Source organism: Ailuropoda melanoleuca, chromosome 13 (genome assembly GCF_002007445.2).
Source record: "Ailuropoda melanoleuca isolate Jingjing chromosome 13, ASM200744v2, whole genome shotgun sequence".
Lineage (NCBI taxonomy): Eukaryota > Metazoa > Chordata > Mammalia > Carnivora > Ursidae > Ailuropoda > Ailuropoda melanoleuca.
In genome coordinates, this window is record NC_048230.1 from 23,107,993 (window position 1) to 23,133,930 (window position 25,938).

The 25,938-nt window shown below is 36.8% G+C and overlaps 1 protein-coding gene and 1 pseudogene across 1 annotated transcript in view; both read right to left on the reverse strand.

The window, feature by feature from the left end:
• Positions 1–25,938, reverse strand: part of NPEPPS (aminopeptidase puromycin sensitive) — an 81,495-nt gene that overhangs the window by 28,999 nt on the left and 26,558 nt on the right. The window contains exons 2-4 of the mRNA XM_034639933.1: positions 11,610–11,687; positions 2,108–2,229; positions 957–1,064 (exon numbers count right to left, since the gene is read on the reverse strand). Coding sequence (XP_034495824.1) covers positions 957–1,064; positions 2,108–2,229; positions 11,610–11,687 — 308 coding nt within the window. The remainder of the gene's footprint in view (positions 1–956; positions 1,065–2,107; positions 2,230–11,609; positions 11,688–25,938) is intronic.
• LOC105236523 lies at positions 20,192–20,787 on the reverse strand (annotated as a pseudogene).

Genomic DNA, 25,938 nt, shown 5'->3' on the forward strand with positions numbered 1-25,938 from the left:
TTTCTTGAATACCTATTATACTCCAGGCACTGGGATGTTTTAAGTAAGACCTCAATACTTTTCAAGTGAAATAAGGATAGAAGGCAATAATTATAATAAAGGGTAATGGTGAAATCTACATTTCAAAAGGTACGGATATCTAAATTTAGAGCATTCTTTATACCAAGGCTGGCTCTAAGCAAATTTGTGGAGGAATCTCCACTTTACCGAGTTCCTAATTTTTTTTGTTTTACCCCCCCCCCCTTTTTTTTTTCCTATTCAGGCTCTCCACTTCCTCAAGATCTCTCTATTCTTTCTTCCAAGGAAGACTTATTCAAGAACAGACCTGACAAATTCATTCATACTAAACTGTAAAATAACATTTCAATTTAATATATTAGCCTCCTTTTTAGGAATATTTGAGAAGAGAATGGCATTCTCTCTATGGAATTCTCTCCACCATAAAGGAGGCAAAAGCCAGTTATCTGCAGGTACAGTAGGCTTTTCCAAGTTCCCCAGATTCATACTACAGGCTATCGGGTATTCTGTCTTAAACAAAATATTTCAAGTAGTAAATGCTTACTCTACTTATGGAAGAGATAACGACATCAGTGAAGAGAGCATATTCTAAGAATACAATCAACCAGAAACCTAAACACACTTCATGATAGGGCTGTATCTTTTGGTATTTAAAAAGAAAGTCAGATTTTTTTTTTTAGGCAATATTTATTAAACTCATCACTTTTTTAGTTTTCCAAATTAAAGTTTATAAGAAATTTCTTCCACAAGGAAGGAAACTCCAAATAAGGCAATTTAAAAAAAAGAGGGCTTATTGGAAGTAAAGAAAACGAACGTCTGTGTTTCTGTTATGCATCAAGCACTGTGCTAGGTTGTTTCTTGTTATTGCATCTAACCAGCAAACTAAATATTCTCAAAGCTTATTCAGATTTTACATATACTTACAAACACATACATACCATGTTTGATAAAGCTACTCTGTCTTTAGGAACAACCAATGAGATATCAAAAGTTGCTTTGATGGCAGGCTCATCCCAGCAAGGAAAAGCCCTCCGGGCATCAGTAGCCTTAAGAAAAAAATATGAAATACAAATATTACTGAATTAACCTAACCAACTATTTCATGAAGTAACTGTCATCATCTTCTTTCTTTCTATCATCCATTCCTTCACTTGTTTACATATTAACTTTCTACTACAGGCCACGCAACACGCTAGGCAGTGACTACAGAGAAAACATGGGGCTTACTATCCCTGCCACATCAACAATGCAAAAACAAAGAGAAACAAGCAATAATCCAGGAATTAGGTCTGCTACAGATCTTTTTTTTTTTTTTAAGATTTTATTTATTTATTTGACAGAGATAGAGAGAGCCAGCGAGAAAGGGAACACAAGCAGGGGAAGTGGGAGAGGAAGAAGCAGGCTCATAGTGGAGGAGCCCGATGTGGGGCTCGATCCCATAACACCGGGATCACGCCCCGAGCCAAAGGCATACGCTCAACGACTGCGCCACCCAGACGCCCCAGGTCTCAGATCTTAACAATATATAGTATTAGAATAATTTAGAATAACATATATATTTTTAAAGATTTTTATTTATTAGACAGAGAGCGAGAGAGAGAGAGCACGAGCAGGAGGAGGAGCGGAGGGAGAGGGAGAAGCAGACTCTTCACTGAGCAGGGAGCCAGATGCGGGCTCAGTCCCAGGACCCCGGGATCATGACCTAAGCCAAAGGCAGATGCTTGACGGACTGAGCCACCCATACATATGTAACAGAATTTCAATACCTGAATTGCTTCTATACTATGTTCCTTTTTTAATTAAAATTACCTTCTTAGTATTTGATTTCTGTGGCTTTTCCTAGGATGTAGTAATGCTGTTTTATGTGTGTGTGTGTGTGTGTGTGTGTGTGTATCCAATTCTCCAGCCCAATCTCTAATTCTCTCCTTCTATAATGGAGATAACTGGCTGAATATAAAATAAAAATTCCAAAATCATGAATATAATTATGGCCAAAGGCCTCTAGCCTGAAATAATCATGCAAACAATGGCACAACTTTGTCAGAATATCGACTTTAAGATCATAACATTTTAGAGAAGAATACCATACCTCAAACTGTGTGACAGCAGCATAGCGCACCTCTCCAGAAGGGGTAGTATATTTACTTCTATAGAAACCTTTCATTTTGTCATTCAGCTCTCCAACAAAATCTATCTTTAAGGTTCCTGTACCTGTGATTGAAGATGAATGAAAACCACTTTAATACAGATATTAAGTATAAGTTATCAAAAATATATCCTTAAGACACTAACTTAGTTGACTATTTACAATGTTCAAATCATTCTTTCCTTTCTCAAACACTTCTGGTAATGGAGAGAATATAGTATTTACTAAAGTAAATGGCAAAGTAATCCTAAAGTAAACCGAAACATCATATTTAGGGTGACTGCTTAGAACGTAATCTTTAACTTTATTAACTTAATCTCTAATCACCAATACATAAAGATAAAAACAGGAAAGGAAATGAACATATATTATTAAATGTATGACATGCTACTGTGCATGGCACTTTAAAAATATTTAGAAACTTGGAAGTAGGTATAGTCTCCATTTTTTCAGATGAGGAAACTGAGGCTGAAAAGTTAAATAACTTGCTTGAGGTCACACGATTAGTAAGTAGCAAGAACGAGATAAAAAATTTAGGCCTGTTTAATCCAAAATTCATGTTCTCTGCTAATGCCATACAAACTGGTCCATTTAGAGGACTTCATGCCAATTACTCTATCATTAAGACAAAACCCTATCTGTTCAATCCAAATGGAACACTGATTCCATACTTTTCAAAGGAACTATATAGGGAAGATCAATGATTTGGCTGGCAAACGGGCATAAAAAAACTCTTACAGTCACCTCAATCATTTGAAATGATAATATTAAAGAAACACATTGACTCAATAATTACTAAATGCAAATAAAAATGCAACCTGAATATATATTCTATTGTTGTATGAGGGCAAAACCAAAATGGGAGTTTTGTGAGTATATATACCTTCTTTCATAACAGAAAAAAATTATAACTATTAATCATCTACTAAATTCAGATGCATGACAAAACAATAATCCCATACTACATTTTACAAATTAAATCCCCCCAAAACACCAGCCAGAAGAATGTTGACTTGTAATTGATCCTTTTAAAGTGCCTATTTATAACAGGAACTAGAGCATGGGAATCTAACAAATCAAAGACATAGTATGACTATAAAGTAATTAGGCAATCATTCCAAAACTTTTATATACTGTTTTAAACTGTCATTTTGGAATGCCATAGAGCAATGACACTAACATTGTTCAAAATGTTCTTAACTCTCTCTTTTTCTGACATATCCTTTTGGATGTTCTGTCAGATCTTCACCTTCCAAAACTGAATTGACTTTTTTGAAAAGGGCCAAAAGTCATGAGGAGTCCAAGTCTACAGAAAAAGTGAATAGACAAACTGCAAATTGTTTCTAGACAAAATGCTGTTGTCTATTAAGTATGTCAATTAAGTAATTAAACTGATTTTCATATGTGCTTCAAACTGGTTCTGAAAGTAATTTCAAGAGAAAATTTCAGACCTCTGTAGCGAAGTCATCATCAGTAAAGAAAGTGCCATATTCTTTTTCTTTTTTTTTAATGTGCCTTATGTAGGGCCTGAACTCAGAACCCTGAGATCAAGAGTTGCATGCTCTACTGACTGAGCCAGCCAGGCACCCAAAAGGGCCATATTCTTAATGTAATCATGACGGGGAAAAACAAAACAAAAAAACTGAAGCTCATTTGAATAAATGTTTGTGAATCTTATTTTTTACAGATATTCTGTTTGAAGGGGACAACGAATACTTTCTTAAAGAGAATGATAGATTCCTGGAACAGTAAATAAGAATACAGTAAAAGAATGTGAAAATGATTAATACTAAAGAATTTAACTAGAATATAAAATTTCTCCCTATTTTCGTTAGGAATTCACTAATCCTTAAAAAAGCAGATATATTCACATTAATAAAGTTTACAAGGAGTATCTAGTAGATTGTAAAAAACCCACTACCTTTAAAGAGAAGTGTCTGATGGAATTTTATGTTGCAATTCCATAAATGCAACTGGCCAGTCCGTTTTCACTAAGGCAACTAACATGTTAAGATTTCTTTTACACAACTCACATTCCATGGGGAATCTACTTTTGCCTTTTCCTATATGGAATAAAATGATTTAAAACTCATAACTAAATAAGAAAGGCTGCTTACACTTTTACTCGGTTTTAAATCTCCAAGGCCATCAAACCATAACAAGATACTGATTGATAGTGGCCACTTCCAAAAAAGTGACATACTAAACAAAATACAAAGTATTGGAAAAGGTTATTACCTGAAATTCAAACAAAACACAAGTTAAAGTTTTAAAAAAATCATTAATATATTTAACTAGTGTTATATTATACAATACTAATTACAAAATATTTACTATTAATATAGTAGAATTATAGGGCAAAAACAGGAGAAAAAAGATTTAGTAAATGTCAACTTATCAAATTTACACCATACTGAAGAACTGATTGCCAGATTGTCTAATTTTACACCTGTTTGCCCAAATAATTTACAGTGCTTCCTCACATTAGACACCTTATTTCAATATCCATTGTATGCAATATTTATCTGCTTGGGATGATAAACCTTTTAAAACATACAATAAGCTCACTTATAAATTAAACAACTGGAAAATTGCAACTTCTACCAAAAACTTTCTTTCTTTAAAGCTTAGGAGAGTATAAATTGCTGTAAAACCTGAAGCAGATCTTGAAATACTTCAATACAAATTTAATGAGCCTACTAAATGCTAAAAAAATTAAAGACATATTAATTTGTGTAAAAAAGGCGTAAAGGTCTCTGCCTTTGTGTCACCATTTCCTGTGATCAGGTTTTTCACTCTTAGAAATGTCAATATCACCTAGTGTTTCTCCAAATAAACACCACTCTGTAGGATCCTTAACAGATGATTCTGAAGTTGTCCTCAGCTTACAACGATCATGGTAATTTAACCACTATTCTAGAATGTGCCAACTTCAGAAAAGAAAATCTTCTGCTTAGCTATGAAATAGCTGGCACGACTGTTAAGTCTGATGAGGCTAAACACAAAGGTTACTAATGTCTTTTCAATATATGCTCCATATTTATTCCCTTATAAGATAGAACGCTTGTACAACCTACTAAAACTTGAAAAAATAAGGACGTCATTTTTAAAGCAAAGAATGACTGGGTAATTGTGCTCCAGAGAATCTTGGGAAAATGTGAAAGCCAACAATTTTCAAACAGTTATTTATAGATGTTCAATAATCAATATTAGTCTTATCTCAAATACGATAAGTTCTTTTTTAAAGAAAGACTTTACTTATTTATTTATTTGAGAGACAGTGAATGAGTGAGCATCAGAAAGAGGATGAGCAGGGGGAGAGGGACAAGCAGACTCCGAGCTGAGCATGGAGCCCAATTCAGGGCTCCATTTCACGACCCCAGGATCATGACCTGAGCCGAAATCAAGAGCCCAAATGACTCAGCCACCCAGGTGCCCCTCAAATAAGATAACTTCTAATTCTAATATTTATATCAGTTATTTATTTATACTGATATATTAACTAAAAACCTCCAAAACTCTGTTGAATTATAGTATACAAAAGGTCATAACTTTCTCTGACCTGTCCCTGCTTTTATTAGAAATGACGTCACGATTTACAATGTCTGCTGTAAATAGTCCTTATCAAGAAGGACAAAGCTCTTATATACTGATAACTGACCCAGTTTTAAAAAAGATGTATTTACTTATTTTAGAGAGACTGAGAGAGAGTGGGGGGGAGGGACACAGGGAGAGAATAGCAAGCAAACTCCCCACTGAGCACGGAGCCCAAGGTGGGGCTTGATCCCACAACCTAGAGATCATGGCCTGAGTGGAAACCAAGAGTAAGATGCTCAACCAACTGAGCCACTCAGGTGCCCCTGATCTCTTTTATTTACACACACACACAGACACACACACACACAAGGGGGAAAGAAGGGTGCAAAATATGATACATGGCATGCTAGTTCCTGTGTTCTTAAACAGTATATACAGAAATGCTTACAAAACCATTGAATAGTTTTAAAAGGATACATAGGAAACTCGTTGCTTCTGAGAAGAGCTGAGAGAGGAAGAAAGGGCTAGGATGGCAAACACATTTCCATTATGTATCATTTGTATTTTAAACCATGTATTATATTTTTATAATATTTAATAAAAAAAATAAAAAGCACAATATGGTGGTTAGAAGTATAGACTTTTGGATTAAACTGCTTGGGTTTGAAATCTAGGCTCTGCCACCTAATACCTATTGACCTCGGGCAAGTTATTTAATTAGACCATCTTTGTGCCTTAGTTTATCTATAAAGTACAGGGAGCAGAAACTATCTCAAATAAATTAGTATTTGTGATGCACATAAAAGAGTACCTAGCACAAATTAAGCATTCACCAGAAACACACATGTATTATACCTGCACACATATATACATACACATGTATACATGTATACATATAACACACATGCACCTTCTAGGAGTTTCTATTTATTCTTACCTGCTCAATTCTAGCAAATACATCCTAGCTTCTTTTGATAAATCTAGTATCTTGAAATTCTTGACTTAATAAATAATGTTGTCCTATTTCCTAATGCTGAACGATTGAATCTATTATCTTCACACACAAACACTAGGTTTATGTATCTTCTGGGATGATTTTAAAAACCTGTTTTAAAATATTTTTGCTTCTCTCCATTTTTTAGTTAATTTCTGCTCTTAAATCTTTACTTCTCTCCTCTGCTTTTTTCAACTTACCCATTCTTGTCTAACTTTGATCCTGATGCTTAGCTAAAATTAATTTTCAGTCTTTCTTAACGAAAAGTGCTGAGTAATAATGTCTTACTTGCATCCTACATGTTATGTAATAACTTCATTATTCAGTTCTAAATATTTTATAATTTCCATAACAAATCTTTTTTGACATTAATTTTCAGAGGTGTAATTTTTCCAAATATATGAGAAGGGATTTTTTTGTTTCTCTTTTGCAACTGAATTTAATATTCGCACAGTATGATCATAGAATATGGTCTGTAATGAGCCATATTTTAAATTTTTTAAAATATTTACCTTATTTCTATCAAAGTAATAGTTCATACTTTAAAACTCATAAAGTAATATAGGCTTATATATAAGCTGCAGGCCCCTGCCCAAAGCTACCTTACTCCCTACAATGGCCCCAGTAGCAACTCTGTGATTTCTAAATACCTTGCTTATATAGCTATTTCTTCATTTTTCAATTTCACACATTATTTTCTTCTTACTATAGAAAGTGAAGTTTTAGCCAAACGACATCTCGCACTCCTACATCTTTTACAAAGAAGTAAATTTTCTGTGACCTTGCGAATCTGAAAATATCCTTATTTTACCTCCTCTTTAAATTCACAATTTGGCTAAGCATAGAATTCTAGGCTGAAAATCATATAAACTCAGAATTTTGAAGGAATGGCTTCATTAGAGTCTAGTTTCCATTGTTCCTGATGGTTAGTCTACCGCTATTCCTTTTTTTAAAATTCATTCAAGTATTGTTGATAGACGGTGTGACATTAGTTTCAGGGGTACAACATAGTGATTTGACAACTCTATACCCTTTCTATGCTCAACATAAGTGTAGATACCACCTGTTACACTATTACAATACCACTGTGTTCCTTATGCTGTACCTCTAATCCCTGGTTTACTCACTCCATAACTGGAAGCCTGTATCTCCACTCCCTTTCACTCATTTTCCCCACCCCCTACCCCCAGTCTACTCTCTTGCTATTCTGATCCCTGAACTTTGAAGACAACCTGCTAGCTTCCCCTCTTTCCTCCCAACCCCCTGCCCTTGAGAAAAAACTCTTTGAGAGCCTCACTTTATTCATTCATTCATCCAAGAGCAAGTCTGAGCAGGGATAGGGACAGAGGGAGGAGAGAGAGAATCCCAAGCAGACTCCACACTGAGTGTGGAGCCCGACACTGGGCTCAATCCCATGACCCTGAGATCATGACCCGAGATGAAATTAAGAGTCAGATGCTTAACCAACTGAGCCACCCAGGCGCCTCTCGAGAGCCTCCTTTTATCCCTGAAAGTTCTAAAATTTGCTTTGGTACGGGATTTTTTACATTTATTGAGTTAGTTCCTCTCAGTGGTGTGTACCTTTTCTTTTTTTTACTTTCTTACCTTTCTTTTCTTTCTCTTTTTTTTTTAGTGGTGCACCTTTTCAAACTAAAGGTTCCGATCACCTCAGTTCAAAGAAATGTTCTTTTGTATCTTTAATAATTTTCTCTTCTCATTTTCTCTGTCCTTTCTTTTACTAGACGGATGCTGTCTGCTAGACTGGTCCTCAAATTTTCCTACGATGTGTAAGATTCCTCTTTTTCGGGGCGCCTGGGTGGCACAGCGGTTAAGCGTCTGCCTTCGGCTCAGGGCGTGATCCCGGCGTTATGGGATCGAGCCCCATATCAGGCTCTTCGGCTATGAGCCTGCTTCTTCCTCTCCCACTCCCCCTGCTTGTGTTCCCTCTCTCGCTGGCTGTCTCTATCTCTGTCGAATAAATAAATAAAATCTTTAAAAAAAAAAAAAAGATTCCTCTTTTTCATCTTCCAAAACTCCTATTCGGTTTTTTATTTCTGTTGTATTGTAATAGAAATTTATTAAATAGAATTTATTTCTACTGTAAAGCAAAAGTTTTCTTGCTCTAATTCTTTCTGTTTGATAATGTTCTGTCCTATTCTTGTTTTTGTTTTTTTTGAGAGAGAGAGTGCACACAAGTGGTGGGGGGAGGGGCAAAGGGTGAGGGAGAGAATCTTAAGTGTGGAGCCCATGTTGGGCTCCATCTCATGACCCTGAGATCATGACCTGAGCAGAAATCAAGAGTTGGACGCTTAACTGACTGAGTCACCAAGGCTCCCCCGTCCTGTTCTTGTTTAATGAGTGTGATATTAACAGTATTTCTAAGAATATTAATTTGTTTTGTGGGGTTTTTTTTTTTGAGACTTTCTTTTCATTTGTCTTTGCTTTAAACAAGCTCCTATATTTCTATTATTGTTTGGCTTTTTTTACTCTATCTTTCATGGTAGAAGTTCACTCAAATCTCTGTTAATTGCCCTAGTGACTCTGGGCTTGGCCATGCAATTTACTTTGGCCAATGAAATGTGAATGGACATCAAGTATACCACCAACCATGCAGAAGCCTTAAATGTATCTTTGTGATTTGTCTCTGTCCCCATCCCTGAGCTTCTGCCCTCTGCCATGGGAGAGGACAGCATGCTACAGACAGTAGCTGCTCACTACAGCTCCTGGAATGAGAAGACTTGTGAGCTAAGCAGAGCTTTTAAGCAAAGGTGGAGATATGGCTGCTGGAGTCCTCAGGGCCGGGTGTGAGCAGGAAATATTTGCTGTAAGCCACTGAGGTTTTTTTTTGTTTTTAAGATTTTATTTATTTAACAGAGAGAGACAGCCAGCGAGAGAGGGAACACAAGCAGGGGGAGTGGGAGAGGAAGAAGCAGGCTCCTAGCAGAGAAGCCTGATGTGGGGCTCGATCCCAGAACGCGGGGATCACGCCCTGAGCCGAAGGCAGACGCTTAACAACTGCGCCACCCTGGCGCCCCAAGCCACTGAGATTTTTGATCCCACTTGCGGATTAAAATGTATGGGTATACTTATATATACATAAAATATTTCTGGAAGGGTTCACAAGACAATGGAAGTAGAAGGGGTCAGAAAAACAGAAATCTAAATTGTTATGTTATATTCTTTGGTATCTTTTAATACATGTTCATGGAAAAACATTTATTTTTATAATAATTTCATACAAGAAATCCTAGTTCAAAGAAGGCAAAATGAAAGAGAACTAAAATAAACGATAAAACTCCAATTTAAAATTTTTCTAGGGGCGCCTGGGTAGCGCAGGTGTTAAGCGTCTGCCTTCGGCTCAGGGCGTGATCCCCACGTTATGGGATCGAGCCCCACATCAGGCTCCTCCGCTGGGAGCCTGCTTCTTCCTCTCCCGCTCCCCTGCTGTGTTCCCTCTCTCGCTGGCTGTCTATCTCTGTCACATAAATAAATAAAATCTTTAAAAAAATAAAATAAAATAAAATATTTCTAAAACTGTTATATTAAGGTATAAATAAGAATAAGGTATATTCAATTATGTCAAAAACCAGACATATCATTTTATTTATATCAATTTAGAGATATGACTCATCACTCTGTATATGTAATTTTGTATTCTGCTTTTCAATTTTACATTATAATAAGCACTTCACAGCGTTAAGAATTCATAAAGCTCACTTTTAATTGCTATATATATTCCACCATACTGATGTCATAATTACTCCCTTAGTGTTGGACAAATACATCCATTCTAATTTTTTACTACCTTAAGTAATGTCTCAATAGACATTTCTAGGCATAAAGCATTTTCTGCATTTATGATTTTTCTTTAGGATATATTCCTATTACCAAAATTGCTGGGTCAAAAGATATGAATATGTTTAGGCTTTTGATACATACTGCCAGACTGCCTTCCAAAGGCATTGCATGGATTTACATTCCTACCAGTAATATCAAAGTAGTCACTGAGAATTCTTTTAACTTTAGCTTACAACACAGGCAAAAACTGGTATATCCGTAACTGCTGTTCTCACATTTCTCATTACTAGGAAGCCAAATGATCTTTTCACATGTTTTAGTCATTTGCATTTCCTTTCATACAAATTACCTGTTACTTTTTTTTCAACTACTTATTTTAATTCCAGTTAGTTAACACACAGTGTTATATTAGTTTCAGGTGCACAATGCAGTGATTCAACACTTCGATACATCACCCCGTGTTCATCATGACAAGTGCACTCCACTTGTTGCTTTTCAACTGATCATTAATCAAAGTCTTAGTGCTTTAACAATTGATTTGTATACAATTTCTTATTCTACATTAAGCCAGAAAGTCTTCATTTTCCTTTGTGCTTTTATACCTAATAATAGAATCTGGATTATTATCATTATTATTATTTTTTTAAGTAGGCAACACACACAGTGTGGAGCCCAGGGCTGGGCTTGAAAACTCACGACCCTGAGATCAAGACCTGAGCTGAGATCAAGAGTGGACACAAAAAACTGAGCCAACCCAGGTGCCCCTACCTAATAAAAGTATTACATCAACAAATCTTTCCTTCCATGCCCTCACTATAGTTTTATACATCAAAATCAACTGTGGGGCATTCATCTCAGAGATGTGGACTCAATTACTGGAAGATGGAGCTGGGTAACTATATTTTTAAAAAGCTGAGACTGAAAAGGTGAAAAACAATGCATTATGTTCTAGGATAGAATGATCATTAGTTTTGGTCTTCTTTTTTCCTGGTGGCCCAAAAGCTGCAATGAACCTCTTTCAAAAGCTCTGTCTTAAAATGGCATACAACAAATTTCTTTGGAAGAAATAAGATGTCAGTATTCATCATGGGATTTTACAAAAGCCATGACTCTTACCTGTTTGGAGAGTACTAGGAAAAGACAAGGTGACCTTTTCATCTTCATTCTGATAGTTAAATCCTGTAGCATGTATTTCTGGAATGGAAATTAAAAAAACATTACTTCACAAATCTGACTGGACTAAGACAAAATCCAGACTGCAGCAATTAACATTTTTAAGAGCAAAATCTCTACTAAAACTAAATATTCTTTTTTTTTTTTTTAAGATTTTATTTATTTGACAGAGAGAGAGAGGGAGAGAGCACAAGCAGGGGGAGCAGCAGATGGAGACAGAGAACCACGATCTCCACTGAGCAGGGAACCTGGTGTGGGGCTCCATCCCAGGACCTGATCTGAAGGCAGATGCTTAACTGACTGAGCCACCCAGGTGCCCTCCCCCCCAACTGCTTTTTAAGTAAGCTCCAAGCCCAAAGTGGGGCTTGAACTCAAGACCCTGAGATCAAGAGTCACACATTCTACCAACTAAGCCAGCTAGGTGCCCCTAAAACTAAATATTCTTAATTTAATAAATTAAGTTTCTATTAACAAAAGTGTCATTTCAAACTAACCCATTTTAGTTCACATCCTAAGTTAAATATGCTCCTGAAACACAATTATACATCCTGTATTAATTCACAAAACTTTTTTCCCCCACAAAACTTTTACGATACAAGGGAAATAGGGCTACCATAAATGTGAAAAGGTTTTCTGCCAGACTTCCAGACGTAATTCATTCCCATCTTTGTGTGACTAAGATACTGTTTTCTATGTTGCAGTTTTACTCATGAACATTTGAAAGATTGAGCAAATTGCCAAAATTTCAGTGTTAAAGATATATCAATGAAAGTTCTGTCCCCCAACCAAACACAGGTAACAATTCCAACTAAAATACAGGTCATACTTACTTCCAATTAAATTCTTCGTTGTTACATTTTACAGAAATAAAGGTGAAAACAGATGTGTGGATTAAATTAGGCTTTTATTTACTCTCCAGCAGGAGTGAGAAGACATTGCTTATTTGATATTTCAGAATGCTCAGCTGACACTTTAGGGAAAGAGCCAGCCTTAATAAGCGCAAGAATAGAAGCTCAACATCCTTAACCATCGGGGAAATGCAAATCAAACCACAATGAGACACCACTTCATACCCACTAGGACGACTATAATCAAAAAGACAATGCTAAGTGTAAGGGAGGATGTAAAGAAATTGGAACCCTCATACATGGCTGGTAGGAATGTTGAACTGTACGGCCACTTAGGAAAACAGCCTGGGAAGTTCCTCAAATGATTATTAAATAGAATTACCAGAGGACCCAGAAATCCCACTCCCACTCCTGGTGGGGATATATAAATATGTCCAAGAGAAACAAAAATGTATGTCCACACAAAAATGTATACACAAATGTTCGTAGGAGCATTCATAACAGCCAAAAAGTGGAAACAACCCAAATGTCCATCAAATGATGAATAGATAAAATGTGGTATACAATGGAATACTGTTTGACAACAAAAAGAAATAAAGCATCGATATATACCACAATAGGGATAAACCTTGAAAATATTATATTAAGTGAAAGAAACCAGACACAAAAGGCCACATATTTATAAGAAATGTTCAGAATAGGCAAATCTATAGAGACAAAAAGTAGACTAGTGGTTGCCTAGGGCTGGAAGTTCAAGGAGAAAAGTACTTTTTTTATGGGGTAATGCAAATGTTTAAAACGGATTCTGGTAATGGCTACACAACTCTGAATATACTAGACACCACTGAATGGTACACTTTATTTTTTTTTTTAAGATTTATTTTAGAGAGAGAGACAAAGAGCACATGTGTGCGGGCGTGCACAACAGTGGGAGAGGGAGAGAATCTCAAGCAGACTCTGCGGGCTAAGCAGAGAGCCCAACTTGGGGCTCGATCTCATGACCCCGAGATCATAACCTGAGCTGAAACCACAGAGTTGGACGCTAACCAACTAAGCCATGCAGGCGCCCTTAATTGTACACTTTTTAAAAAAGATTTATTTATTTGAGAGAGAGAGTGTGTGTGAGCATGAGTGGGGGGAGGGGCAGAGGGGAAGCAGACTCCCTGCTGAGTAGGGAGCCCAACACAAGGATTGATCCTAGGACCCTGAGATCACGACCTGAGCTAAAGGCAGACACTTAACCAACTGAGCCACCCAGGTGCCCCCCGAATTGTACACTTTAAATGAATGAATTGTATGGTATGTGAATTGTATCTCAATGAAACTGTTATTAAGAGAGAAAGGTAGCTTTATTCGTCATGGACTTAAATTTGATATGGGTAACAGTGATTCAGATTTAATAACGTTCTATGAGAGGCAAGATGTCCACAATTCATTTCCTTTTATGAATCATCCTAAGATTGAATTTTCAATGTTTCTAATACCATTATGGTTCAAACATCTTTATAAAGCTAAATCTTTACAAAACCAATAAGAAACTATAATTTCAGATTTTAAAGGAACTTTAATCAATTATTCCTCATTATACAGATGAAGAAATGAGATATATAAAGTTAATGACTTGCCTAAGTTCACATAGCTGGACTAGAATTCAGTTCCCTTCCTATTCCAAAATTCTTTGTACTACCATGAACTAGCTCCTATAAATTTGAAAAGAAACTCACAACTTGGCATATATACAATACTGATGAAATCACTACTGAAACAATGACTTTTGTTGGCAAGAACTCAAGATTTGCTTCAACTTGATTCCCACATATAGAATCATACTTAAGCCTACAGGGAAGCCAAGAATCATCTTAATGCTTAAGAATGTACTTTTCTGACAAAGATATAAAATAGCATTATGGCCTATAATCAAAGACCATCTCCATAAAAGATTAGTAAAACTAACTTGTTTTATAAATGCACAAAAAGGCTTCAAATTGGTAATGAAGATAAAAAAAAAACAACAAAAGAATAGCAGTTTTAAAAAAAATTTTTTTAAAGATTTTATTTATTTGAGAGAGAGCACAGAGGCAGAGTGAGAGAGAGAGAAGCAGACTCCCTGCTGAGCAGAGAGCCCAGTGCAGGGCCCAATCCCAGGACCCTAAGATCATGACTTGAACTGAAGGCAGATGCTTAACCAACTGAACAACATAAGCGCCCCAGCTTTTTTTTAATTTTATTTTTTTTAAGTAGGCTCCATGCCCAATGTAGGGCTTGAACTCAGGACCCTGAGATCCAGAGTCACATGTGGGGTGCCTGGTGGGCTCAGTCTGTTAAGTGCCTAATTTTCGATTTTGGCTCAGGTTATGATCTCGGGGTTGTGAGACTGAGCCCTGCCTCGAGCCCTGCATCAGACTCCATGTTCAGCACAGACTCTACCTGGGATTCTCTCTCCCTCTCCCCCTGCTTGCGCACACATGCACGCTCTCTCTCTCTCTCTAAATAAATAAAATCTTAAAAAAAAAAGTCACATGCTCCACCGAGTGAGCCAGGTGCCCCAAGAATAGCAGTTTTTAAATTGAAACAAGTATTGTATTGCTAGATTCCATTCTAGCACATGCTTCCAAATGTGCATATCAACTCTATTACATGTATTAAAAAAAAGAGTAAAATTTCCTCTAAAATTCTCCTTTAGAAATGAGGGTAGTGATCAAATATTTGAATTATTTTTTTTTTTATTTATTTGAGAGAGAGAGAGAGCATGTGTGTGCACCTGAGCAGGGAGAGGGACAAAGGGGGAGAAAGAGGATCAAGCAGATTCTGGGCTGAGCACAGAGCCCAACTTGGAGCTTGATTCCACGACCAGGAGATCATGACCTGAGCCAAAACCAAGAGTCAGACAATCGACTGAGCCCCTCGGGTGCTCCATAATCATATATCTGAATTTCTTTAAAAAGTCTCTTGTACTATGGGACACTCTTCCAATTACTTTATATTGAACAACATACTACTTGACAAACATACACTGGACTTTAAAATAACCTTGGTCAACTGTAGCTTTGTATATTCTGTAAATGGCACCACTATTTATCCAGTGGCTCAAACCAGAAATACGGAATCATCCTAACTGCTTCCCTCCATGACTGTCTCTCATAACACATTCCAAATAAGCAAATTCAGTATCTCTCTCTACCTCCGGATCTTTCCATGTCCCATCACTACAATCCCAGTCCAACGTACCACTATTTCTCTCCTAGACCACTATCGTAGCCTCTTAACTAGTCTACTTCCGCACTTGCTTTATAATTTATTCTTCGCACAGCAGCCAGGGTAATCAGGGAGATCAAAGTCTTTCATGGAGTCCCAAAATATTCAGAATGAAAAGCCAGGTCTGCTTAAGGTTGGTAAATATTTCTTAGGACCAAAAAAGCACAAACCATAAAAGGAAAAAAAAAAACCTGATAGATCAGAGTTCATTAATATTTAAAACTTGTGATTATCAAAAGACACTAAAGAAAATGAATAGGCAAACCACAGACCAAGAGAAAATATTTTACAGAGAATATACCTAAGACCTTCTACATCTCTATGATAAAAAGAATTCTATTAAATAAAGCATATTAGAATAAAAACAATTCTATTAAAATATGGGCAGAATACTCAAACAATTTCACAAAGGAAAATATTTCACAAAGAAAAATGGCCAAAAGCCAAACAAAAAAATGCCCAACATCATTTGTGATCAGGCAAATGCAAATTAAACCACAATGACATAATACCACATACCCACAAGAATGGACACATCGAAAAGGAATGAAAACAAAAATGTTATCGAGGATATAGAATCTACAACTGGTATTCTGCTGCCAGTGCCTTTGTTGTTCCTCAAATTCTGCAGGCATTCTCTAGCCTCACGGTTTCTACAGCTACCTAGAAGGTTCTTTCCTCACATATCTACATATTTTACGTCAATGGCTTCTTTAGAGATCTGCTTCATCAACTTAAAGAACAATCCTCACTCCACATCCGCTTATTGTGATTTCTGAGCACTTACCACAGCTTTACGTATTTGTTATTGTCTATCTTTCCAAATCAGATATATGTGTCTGGAATGTTGATTCTTGGTTTTGTCCTCTACCTCCAATGCTAGAATGGTTTTTGGCACATAATATGCCCAGTCAAGTATTAGCAGAATGAATGAATTACTTCAAAAAGCAATACACTGAGTGACTGTGTCATGGAGATCATCAATACTGCCCATATTAGATATATTAACAAAATACCACCTTTACTAATGGTATATAAATAGGGACTTATGGCTAGGGATAAAATTTTCAGCTACAACACAGTATATAGATTCAAAAAGGGATCTACCTCAAATATTTAAGAAGATACTATTTGCTGTGGAACTATTAGATTATTCAGAGTGGAAAGCCATTTATATACTAAAGATACATATGAAAAGTCTGAATAAATACGCTACACAGAAGTAGAAAAGAAAAAGCTATACTTCCAAATTAATGTTTAGATTAGTCTAATACTAACATATCAATATGTTTTATAGAACATTATTTAAGATGCATATATGTAAATTAAGCATTATAAATAGACATTTTACTATATCATTAAGAAGTGATAAAATTAAACTTGACCAAACTTAACCTTGACCAAAAAACCTTTCTTTTTTTTAAAAATAATGTCTACGTGCAATGTGGAGCTCAAACCCACAAACCTAAGATCAAGAATCACAAGCTTTACCAACTGAGACAGCCAGGCAGCTTGACCAAAAAACTTTTTTTTTTTTTTAACATTTTATTTATTTATTTGACAGAGAGAGATAGCCAGCGAGAGAGGGAACACACAGGGGGAGTGGGAGAGGAAGAAGCAGGCTCCTAGCGGAGGAGCCTGATGTGGGGCTCGATCCCAGGACCCTGGGATCACACCAAGCCAAAGGCAGACGCTTAACGACTGCACCACCCAGGCGCCCCCGACCAAAAAACTTTTAAAAATATTTTTTATTTTTCGGGTGCCTGGGTGGCTGTCAGTTGAGTGGCTGACTCTTGATCATGGCTCAGGTAATGATCTAGGGTCCTGGAATGGAGCCCAGGGCTGGGCTCTGTGCTCAGCTGGGACTAGGCTTGAGGATTCTCTCTCCTCCTCTCCCCGCCCCTCCCCCCACACTCTCTCTGTCAAATAAATAAATAAATCTTTTAAAAATATTATTTTTATTTTTATTTATTTTTAAAAACTATTTTTTAGGGATGCCTGCATGGTTCAGTCAGTTAAGTGTGTGCCTCTAGCTCAGGTCATGAACCCAGGTCCCCGGGATTGAGCCCCGCACTCAGCTCCCTGCTCAGCAGAAAGCCTACTTCTCCCTCTCCCTGTCTACCACTGCCCCCTTGCTTGTGCCTTCTGTCAAATGAATAAATAAATTTTTTAAAAATTAATTAATTAGGGGCGCCTGGGTGGCATAGCGGTTGGGCGTCTGTCTTCGGCTCAGGGCGTGATCCTGGCGTTGTAGGATCGAGCCCCACATCAGGCTCCTCTATTATGAGCCTGCTTCTTCCTCTCCCACTCCCCCTGCTTGTGTTCCCTCTCTCACTGGCTGTCTCTATCTCTGTCGAATAAATAAATAAAATCTTTAAAAAAAAAATTAATTAATTAATTTTAGGGAGGGGCACCTGGGTGGCTCAGTTGGTTAGGCGTCTGCCCTCAGCTCAGGTCATGATCCCAGAGTCGCAGGATGGAGCCCTGCATCAGGCTCCCTGGTCAACGGGGAGTCTGCTTCTCCTTCTGCCCCTCCCCACAACAATGCGGGCTCATGCTCACTTGCTCTCTCTCTCTCTCAAATAAACAAATGAAATCTTTAAAACACACACACATATATATATATATACTTTTTTTTTTTTTTTAAGGGAATGCATGGATAGCTCAGTTGGTTAAGTATCTGTCTTGGGCTCAGGTCATGATCCCAGGGACCTGGAATCAAATCCCACATCAGGCTCCTTGCTCAGCGAGGCGCCTGCCTCTCTGCTCCTTCCCCTGCTTTGTGTACTCTCTCCCTCTCTCTCTGACAAACAAATAAAATCTTCAAAAAATATATGAGAGAACAGGAGAGAATATATGGTTATTCAACAATCTGAGCCTGTCTCCACAGCTATAAAATTAAAATCATTACCTACTTCTTAGTCATTTGAAGATTATACAATATTCTCTATGTAAAATGTTTAGCACAGTGTCTGGTCATGATTATTATAAAATAATGCTCTTTTCTAGATAATGTATCTAACACAATTCTGTATTAATTAAGCTGCAACTAATTCATTATATATGTATAAATAAGGACTCTTGCTGAAATTACTTATGGAGTGCTACATTTCAGAAAAAAATTATTTTAAATATAATTGGCATTTTCAAATCTATGGATATAAATACACATTTCTGGGTATAAGCACGCATGTGTTTGTTAGCAGTATACCAAATAGAAGCAAAATTTGAATGTAACCAAAGTATGTAAATTTGTGGCAAGAAAAATCTTTTACTCAAAACTACAGCAAACAGATTCATTTTGATAATAAAAATTTACTCATGACAAAACAGACCTACAAATTTCATAACAAGATAGACCTATAACTGAGTTTTAAATGTCTTGTTTTTAAAAAATAATTAGGATATAATTTTGACTGTAAGTTAAAAAAGTTATGTCCTATGAATACAGCATGTTATCATTTGTGAGCACACACGCACTCTACATGTGTACATACATAAACATATACATGTCTGTGAATGCATAAAACATCTGAGGAAGGATACATATGAAACTGGTAACTTTCTCTCTTTTATGGAGCTAAGAAAGGAGGCTTAGTTTGTACTGTATACCACTGACACCCTTTGAATTTGACATTGTGTATATATTAAGTATGAAAACTTTTTAAATGTTAAGAAGTCTTTTTAAAGGTACTTCTTTTGAGATCCTGGTCTCATTGTTATGGCAAGCCTATTTATCAAATAAATCGAATGAATATGTATTCCAATTCTGGGTTTTCCGAGTGTGGTTTACTGACAAGGAGGCACTCTTGCCTAGGTCTCTAGGATTTGGACTAGCCATAATTAAAAAAACATACTCTTCCTTAGAGAACACAGAAGGTGAGGTGGCTCATCTTATTTGTAAAATTGGCCAGTCTTCCCACAGAAAGGTGACAGTCCTTGATGTGCAAAATGTTTTAACTATAACAAAAAGAAAGCAAGCACTCTTAATCATTGTACCATTTAGGCCCTGCCCAAATTTCAGAACCTCTCTTACATGCATTCTTCCAGACTACAATTTGTTTTCTCTTCAACATTTGTGCAAGCATGCTATTTGGTCCAGTAGATTTCTTTTAAATTACCCCACTCCCTTCCACAAAGAACGCCAGGGTCCTCAGGCAACAAATGCTTCAGCTTCCACGGCCCCTTCGGGCATCTGCCTTACTTACTCATTGTCATTACGCCTCTCTCTGCTGACCTTGCACAGTTTGTCACTTTTTATGGTAAGTGTGGTTCTTCCCTTCTGCCATTACAGGCCTCAAGAGGCATATAATACCTTTTCTTTTTCTTTCTTTCTTTCTTTCTTTCTTTCTTTCTTTCTTTCTTTCTAAGAGGCATATAATACCTTTTCTTTTTCTTTCTTTCTTTCTTTCTTTCTTTCTTTCTTTCTTTCTTTCTTTTCTTTCTTTCTTCCTTCCTTCCTTCCTTCCTTCCTTTCTTTCTTTCTTTTTGTTATAGCACAACTTACATATTGCAAATTGAAAAAAAAATGAGTATCATTTATAGCACCTTAACATAAATTGCCTTTGAATGGGAGCTTTCTTTCTAGTACTTTGAGGTCCACAAGATGTATCTAGAAAATTTACTGTGGAAAATGAAGACTGCTTAAATCAAATTTTAAGGCTGTGTTTCTTCTTTTTGATTAACTGCTGTAACATTGTCCTTCCAGCAGCTGAGGGAGTTTCATGTTTTCTTTAGACATTAGGTGCCGGAGCTCTTGCAGGACTACTTTGTTGCTATATGAACTCTGCTATTTTGCTAGTACTGATACAGCTCTTCAGTCCACCTCTCCATGAGAACTCTTAACTCCATTCACATTAATTTTTTGTTACAAATCTTACAAAAGGGGGTGCTTCTGGGTATTCAGATCCATATTTTATTTTAAGGCTGTATATTCAGTTTTCATAAACTGTTTGAGCCCATGATGGCTGCCAACTTACGTAGCTGATATCTTTTCTGTAATAAGCACATGCCTCCATGAAGGAGCTTCTGTTACGAAAGCCAATCTGTATTATCAATGATTAACACAATCGGTAATTATAAGGTAACTCCTGCTTTCCTTAATAAAATCTAGCTCTGATTTTCCTAAATGAAAATTTGCTAAATATGTTTGTATATGTTCACAATCCTAACATCTCAATTCAACTTTATTCAATCAGTACTATGCTACATATAGCAATAAGTATAAAATATAAAGAATAAATAAAACAGTATTTCCTTCCTGTGAACCACAGATTGAAGAATACACTTATCATGATGAACCCTGAGTAATGTACAGAAGTGCTGAATCGCTATGTTGTACACCTGAAACTTAGAGAACACTGTATGTTAACTATACTGGAATTAAATTTTAAAACTTAATAAAAAAATCAAGTCTATTTTTAATGTAGTACTAACCTCATAGAAAGTTGACCAAAATCTTAATCAACAGATACTAGAAGTATCATTACTATTACATGAACTACCAAATGGAGCACTATACAGGAGTGGGGAAAGGATAATGTTCTAATAAGTGGTACCAGGACGGCAGAATTTCCTTTGGGGGGTAAAAACCAAGCTGGACCTGGAGTCACACCGTACCTAAGGAGTAGTTTATGAAAGTCTAAACAAAGTTTTTCAAAGACAATATGGATGGTATCTTCATGATGTTGGAATAGAAAAAGTTGTGGGTTTTTTTAGATTTTTAAAAAATTATTTATTTATTTTGTCGGAGAAAGAGAGGGAGCATAAGCAGGGGGAGTGGCAAGCAGAGGGAGAGGCAGGCTCCCCGCTGAGCAAGGGACCTGATGTGGGACTCAATCCCAGGACCCTGGGATCATGACCTAAGCTGAAGGCAGACTCTTAACTGACTGAGCCAACCCAGGTGTCCCTAGAAAAAGTTTTTTTAAAGACACAAAAAGCAGGGGCATCTGGGTGGCTCAGTCAATTAAGCATCTGCCTTTGGCTCAGGCCATGATCCTGGGGTCCTGGACAGAGCCCTGCATCGGGCTCCCTGTTCCATGGGGAGCCTGCTTCCCCCTCTCCCTCTGCCACTCTGCTTGTGCACTCTCTTGCTCACTCTCTCAAATAAATAAATAAAAACTTAAAAAAAAATTGAGATGATATGGTACTGAATAGGGTGTTTAACAAGCTTGTGGATATTGGTACAGGCTCTAAAAGTACAATCTGGCAATATCAATCAAAATTACAAATATACACACCTTGTGACCCAACAATTTCATTTCCAGGAATTTATCCCAAATACCTTCTCATATGCAAAATGATGCAAGATATATACTATTCACTGCAGCAGAGAATTCCATTTAAATATCCATCAGCAGTGGACTGGTTTAATGAATTATGATAAATTAATTGCATGGAATACGAATTAACCATAAAAAAATGAGGAAGCTCTATATGTGCTATTTATAACAAGCTCCAAAAAAGCAAAGTACAGTTTTTCTTCAAATGCTACATTCTTCCTCCCTCCATTTAATTTTTTTTTTTTTTTGAGAGAGAGAGACAGAGGAAGAGAGAATCTTAAGCAGTCTCAACGCCCAGTGAGAGAGTCTCGAGCAGACTCTGCTGAGCACAGAGCCCAACACGGGCTCAATCTCACAACCCTGAGACAGTGACCTGAGCCGAAATCAAGAGTACAACACTTAACCGACTGAGCCACCCAGGCACCTCACTCCATTTAACTTTTTAATGTTAGCCCTTCTCTTTCTCTATCAAAAAAGTCATCCTACATTAATATTTGAGCATGATAACTGCACTGAAAGGGTAAACCATTAGTTGAGCCATGAAAACACTTTTTTTCCTCTTTATGTTTAAACGTTATGAAATTTAAACACAGGAAAGGAAGTACAGAGAAATACAGAGAAATACAAGATAGTATACTCAGAAGGCATCATTTTTAAAAAGATTGAAATAGAAAAACAGTTACATAGTCATCAAAGTTGTTATAGCTTACATCATCTACACAAGCTTCTAGTGGATTTTGCTTTGGTATCATATTGAGATACAAATATACAATCTTCTAAAAATTCTAATAACACGAGTTCCAGTTTAACTGTACTTCAAAAGTTCCTTTGTAAATGGTCCATTTGGAGACCTGTTTTCCAAAGAAGACCTACAGATGGCCAACAGACACATGAAAAGATGCTCAACATCGCTCATCATCAGGGAAACACAAATCAAAACTACAATAAGGTATCACCTCATACCTCATGGCTAAAATTAAAAACAAATGGAACAACAGGTGTTGACAAGGATGTGGAGAAAGGGGAACCCTCTTACACTGTCAGTGGGAATGCAAACTGGTGCAGCCACACTGGAAAACAGTATGGAGGTTCCTCAAAAAGTTAAAAATAGAACTACCCTACTCCCAGCAACTGCACTACTAGGTATATACCCAAAGGATGTAAAAATACTAATTTGAAAGGATACATGCAGCATTATCAACAATAGCCAAATTATGGAAAGAGCCCACATGTCCATTGCCTGATGAATGGATAAAGAAGATGTGTATGTATACACACATATATACACCAACACATATACACAATGGAGTATTACTCAGCCATAAAAAGAATGAAATCTTGCTATTTGCAAGGATGTGGGTGGAGCTAGAAAGTATTATGCTAAGTGACATAAGTCAATCAGAGAAAAACAAATACTCATATGTGGAATTTAATAGAGAAATGAACATGGGGGGAAGAGAGGAAAACCAAGAAACAGACTTTTTTTTTTTTAAAGATTTATTTATTTATTTGACAGAGAGAGAGTATGCACAAGCAAGGGGAGCAGGAGAGGAAGAAGCAGGCTCCCCCAGTGAGCAGAGAGCCAGACGCGGGGCTGGATCCCAGGACCATGGGATCATGACCTGAGCCAAAGGCAGATGCTTAACTGACTGAGCCACCCAGGCACCCCTATACTCTGATCTATAGAGAACAAACCACTGGTTACCAGAGGGCAGTTGGGTGGGGGTATGGGTTAAATAGGTGCTGGGAATTAAGGAGGGCACTGTTCTGATGAGCACTGGGTGCTGTATGTAAGTGCTGAATCACTAAGTTCTACACCTGAGACTGTTACACTATATTTAACTAACTGGAATTTAAATAAAAACTTTTAAAAAAAGGGAAAAAAAGGTCTATTTGGAACCCAGAATGTCATTTCTTCCAAGCCACATCTGTATTGTAACAGGCAACCTAGCCCACATAACTCTAGATAACCCACATATGTCTGTATAGTTCAATACTGAATCAAATATGTGATTCAGTTTTATTTTGTTTCATTTATTCGGATGGCAACCTACCTACCATAGATTCTGTGGTTTTAGATAGCAGTTCATGGTTCAACGAAAAAGAATTCAAAGTTCACCAAAGGCTTTCAATAGCCACCTGCTACCTGGAATATAATTTGTTTCTTCACAAAAACTAAAATTGCTTTGCAATGGTAAAGAAAACACACCATTCTGGAGGAATTACAGGGGAGCCTACAGAGAACATGGAACCAAGGGCTCAGAGAGTTTGAGGGGAGGACTGCTATTCCCTAGAGCTGAGAAAGGGTAACAATGGAAGGAGGGTGACGGTGGAATAAAATAGCCAGTTTACTAAAAGAAAATAATTGCCAATCTATAAAAATCATCTTCAAAAATGAATGTTATCGGGCACCTGGCTGGCTCAGTTGGTACAGCACGAGACTCTTGATTTTGGGGTCATGAGTTCAAGTGCCATGTTGGGGAGTAGACCATAATTAAAAAAATTTTTTTTAAAATGGATGATATAACACTGGTATGCACATCTGTCAAAACTCATTGAAACACAAGATAGATGCCAAAAATGAATACATATTACTGTATGTGAATTATACTTCAATAAAGTAGGAATTTAAAGCGAAGGCTACAAAATAAGGTAAGGCAAAAATATGCTCTAAGAAACAAAAACAGAGACTTTGCCGTCAAAAGACTCATACTAAACAGTACAAAGGGTATTCTTCAAACAAAAAGAGAATGATTCTAGAAGGACTGCTGTAATGAAGAACAAAAATAGCAAATATTTGGGTAAAGCTAAATTAACATTATACTATATAACACAATAATGTCTTATGACTTAAAAAAAAAATAGGGGCACCTGGGTGGCTCAGTCGGTTAAGCATCTGCCTTCAGCTCAGATCATGATCCCAGGGTCCTGGGATCGAGACCCAAGTTGGGCTCCCTGCTCAGCGGGGAGTCTGCTTCTCCTTCTCCCTCTGCCCCTCTCCCACTCATGCCCCCCTCAAATAAATGAAATCTTTAAAAAAAAAAAAAAAGCAAAATAAAAAATAAAAATAAAAAATATATAGAAGAAAATTAAACTATGCCACAATGATAGCACGTAAATCAGATGGAGGTACATGAAGATTACGTGCTCCTAAGATCTTTGTAGTATCCAGGAGAATGGTAAAATGATTAACACCGGATTTTCTGAAGTCAGAGATGGTTGTTGTAATTCCTGGGGTACTGACATATACCCAAAACAACAACAACAACAAAAAATTGCTTAAAGCACTTCTGATTAAGGGGTGCTTGGGTGGCTCAGTCAGTTAAGCATCAGATTCTTGATTTTGGCTCAGGTCACGATCTTAGGGCTGTGAGATTGAGCCCCGCATTGGGCTCTGCGCTGGGCATTAAGCCTGCTTAAGATTCTCTCCTTCACCCTCCACCCCACCCTTCCTCCCCTTCTCTAAAAAAATAAAAATAAAACAAAACCTTTATAATTAAAAGAATATGAGAAAGCACATAAAATATGGTAGATTTAAAGACAAATAACAGCAATTACATTAAATGTAAATGGATCAGATGCTTTACTTAGAAGACAAAGATTTTCAGATTAGAACTAAAAGTAAAAAGAGTACAATGAGCTGTTTACATGAGATATGCCTAAAACATAATAATTCGGAGAGGTTAAAGGTAAAGAATGTAAAAAGATGTGACATGCAAACACTAACCAATAATTCATAAAAACAGGAAAAAATCAGTAAAAATGAAGATTTAAACAGAATGAACAAATTTGATTTAGTAAGACATATATAAAACATTACATACAAAAAAGCACTCTCTTTTCAAGCACACACAAGCATTTTAAAAATGACCGAATCCTACGCCATAA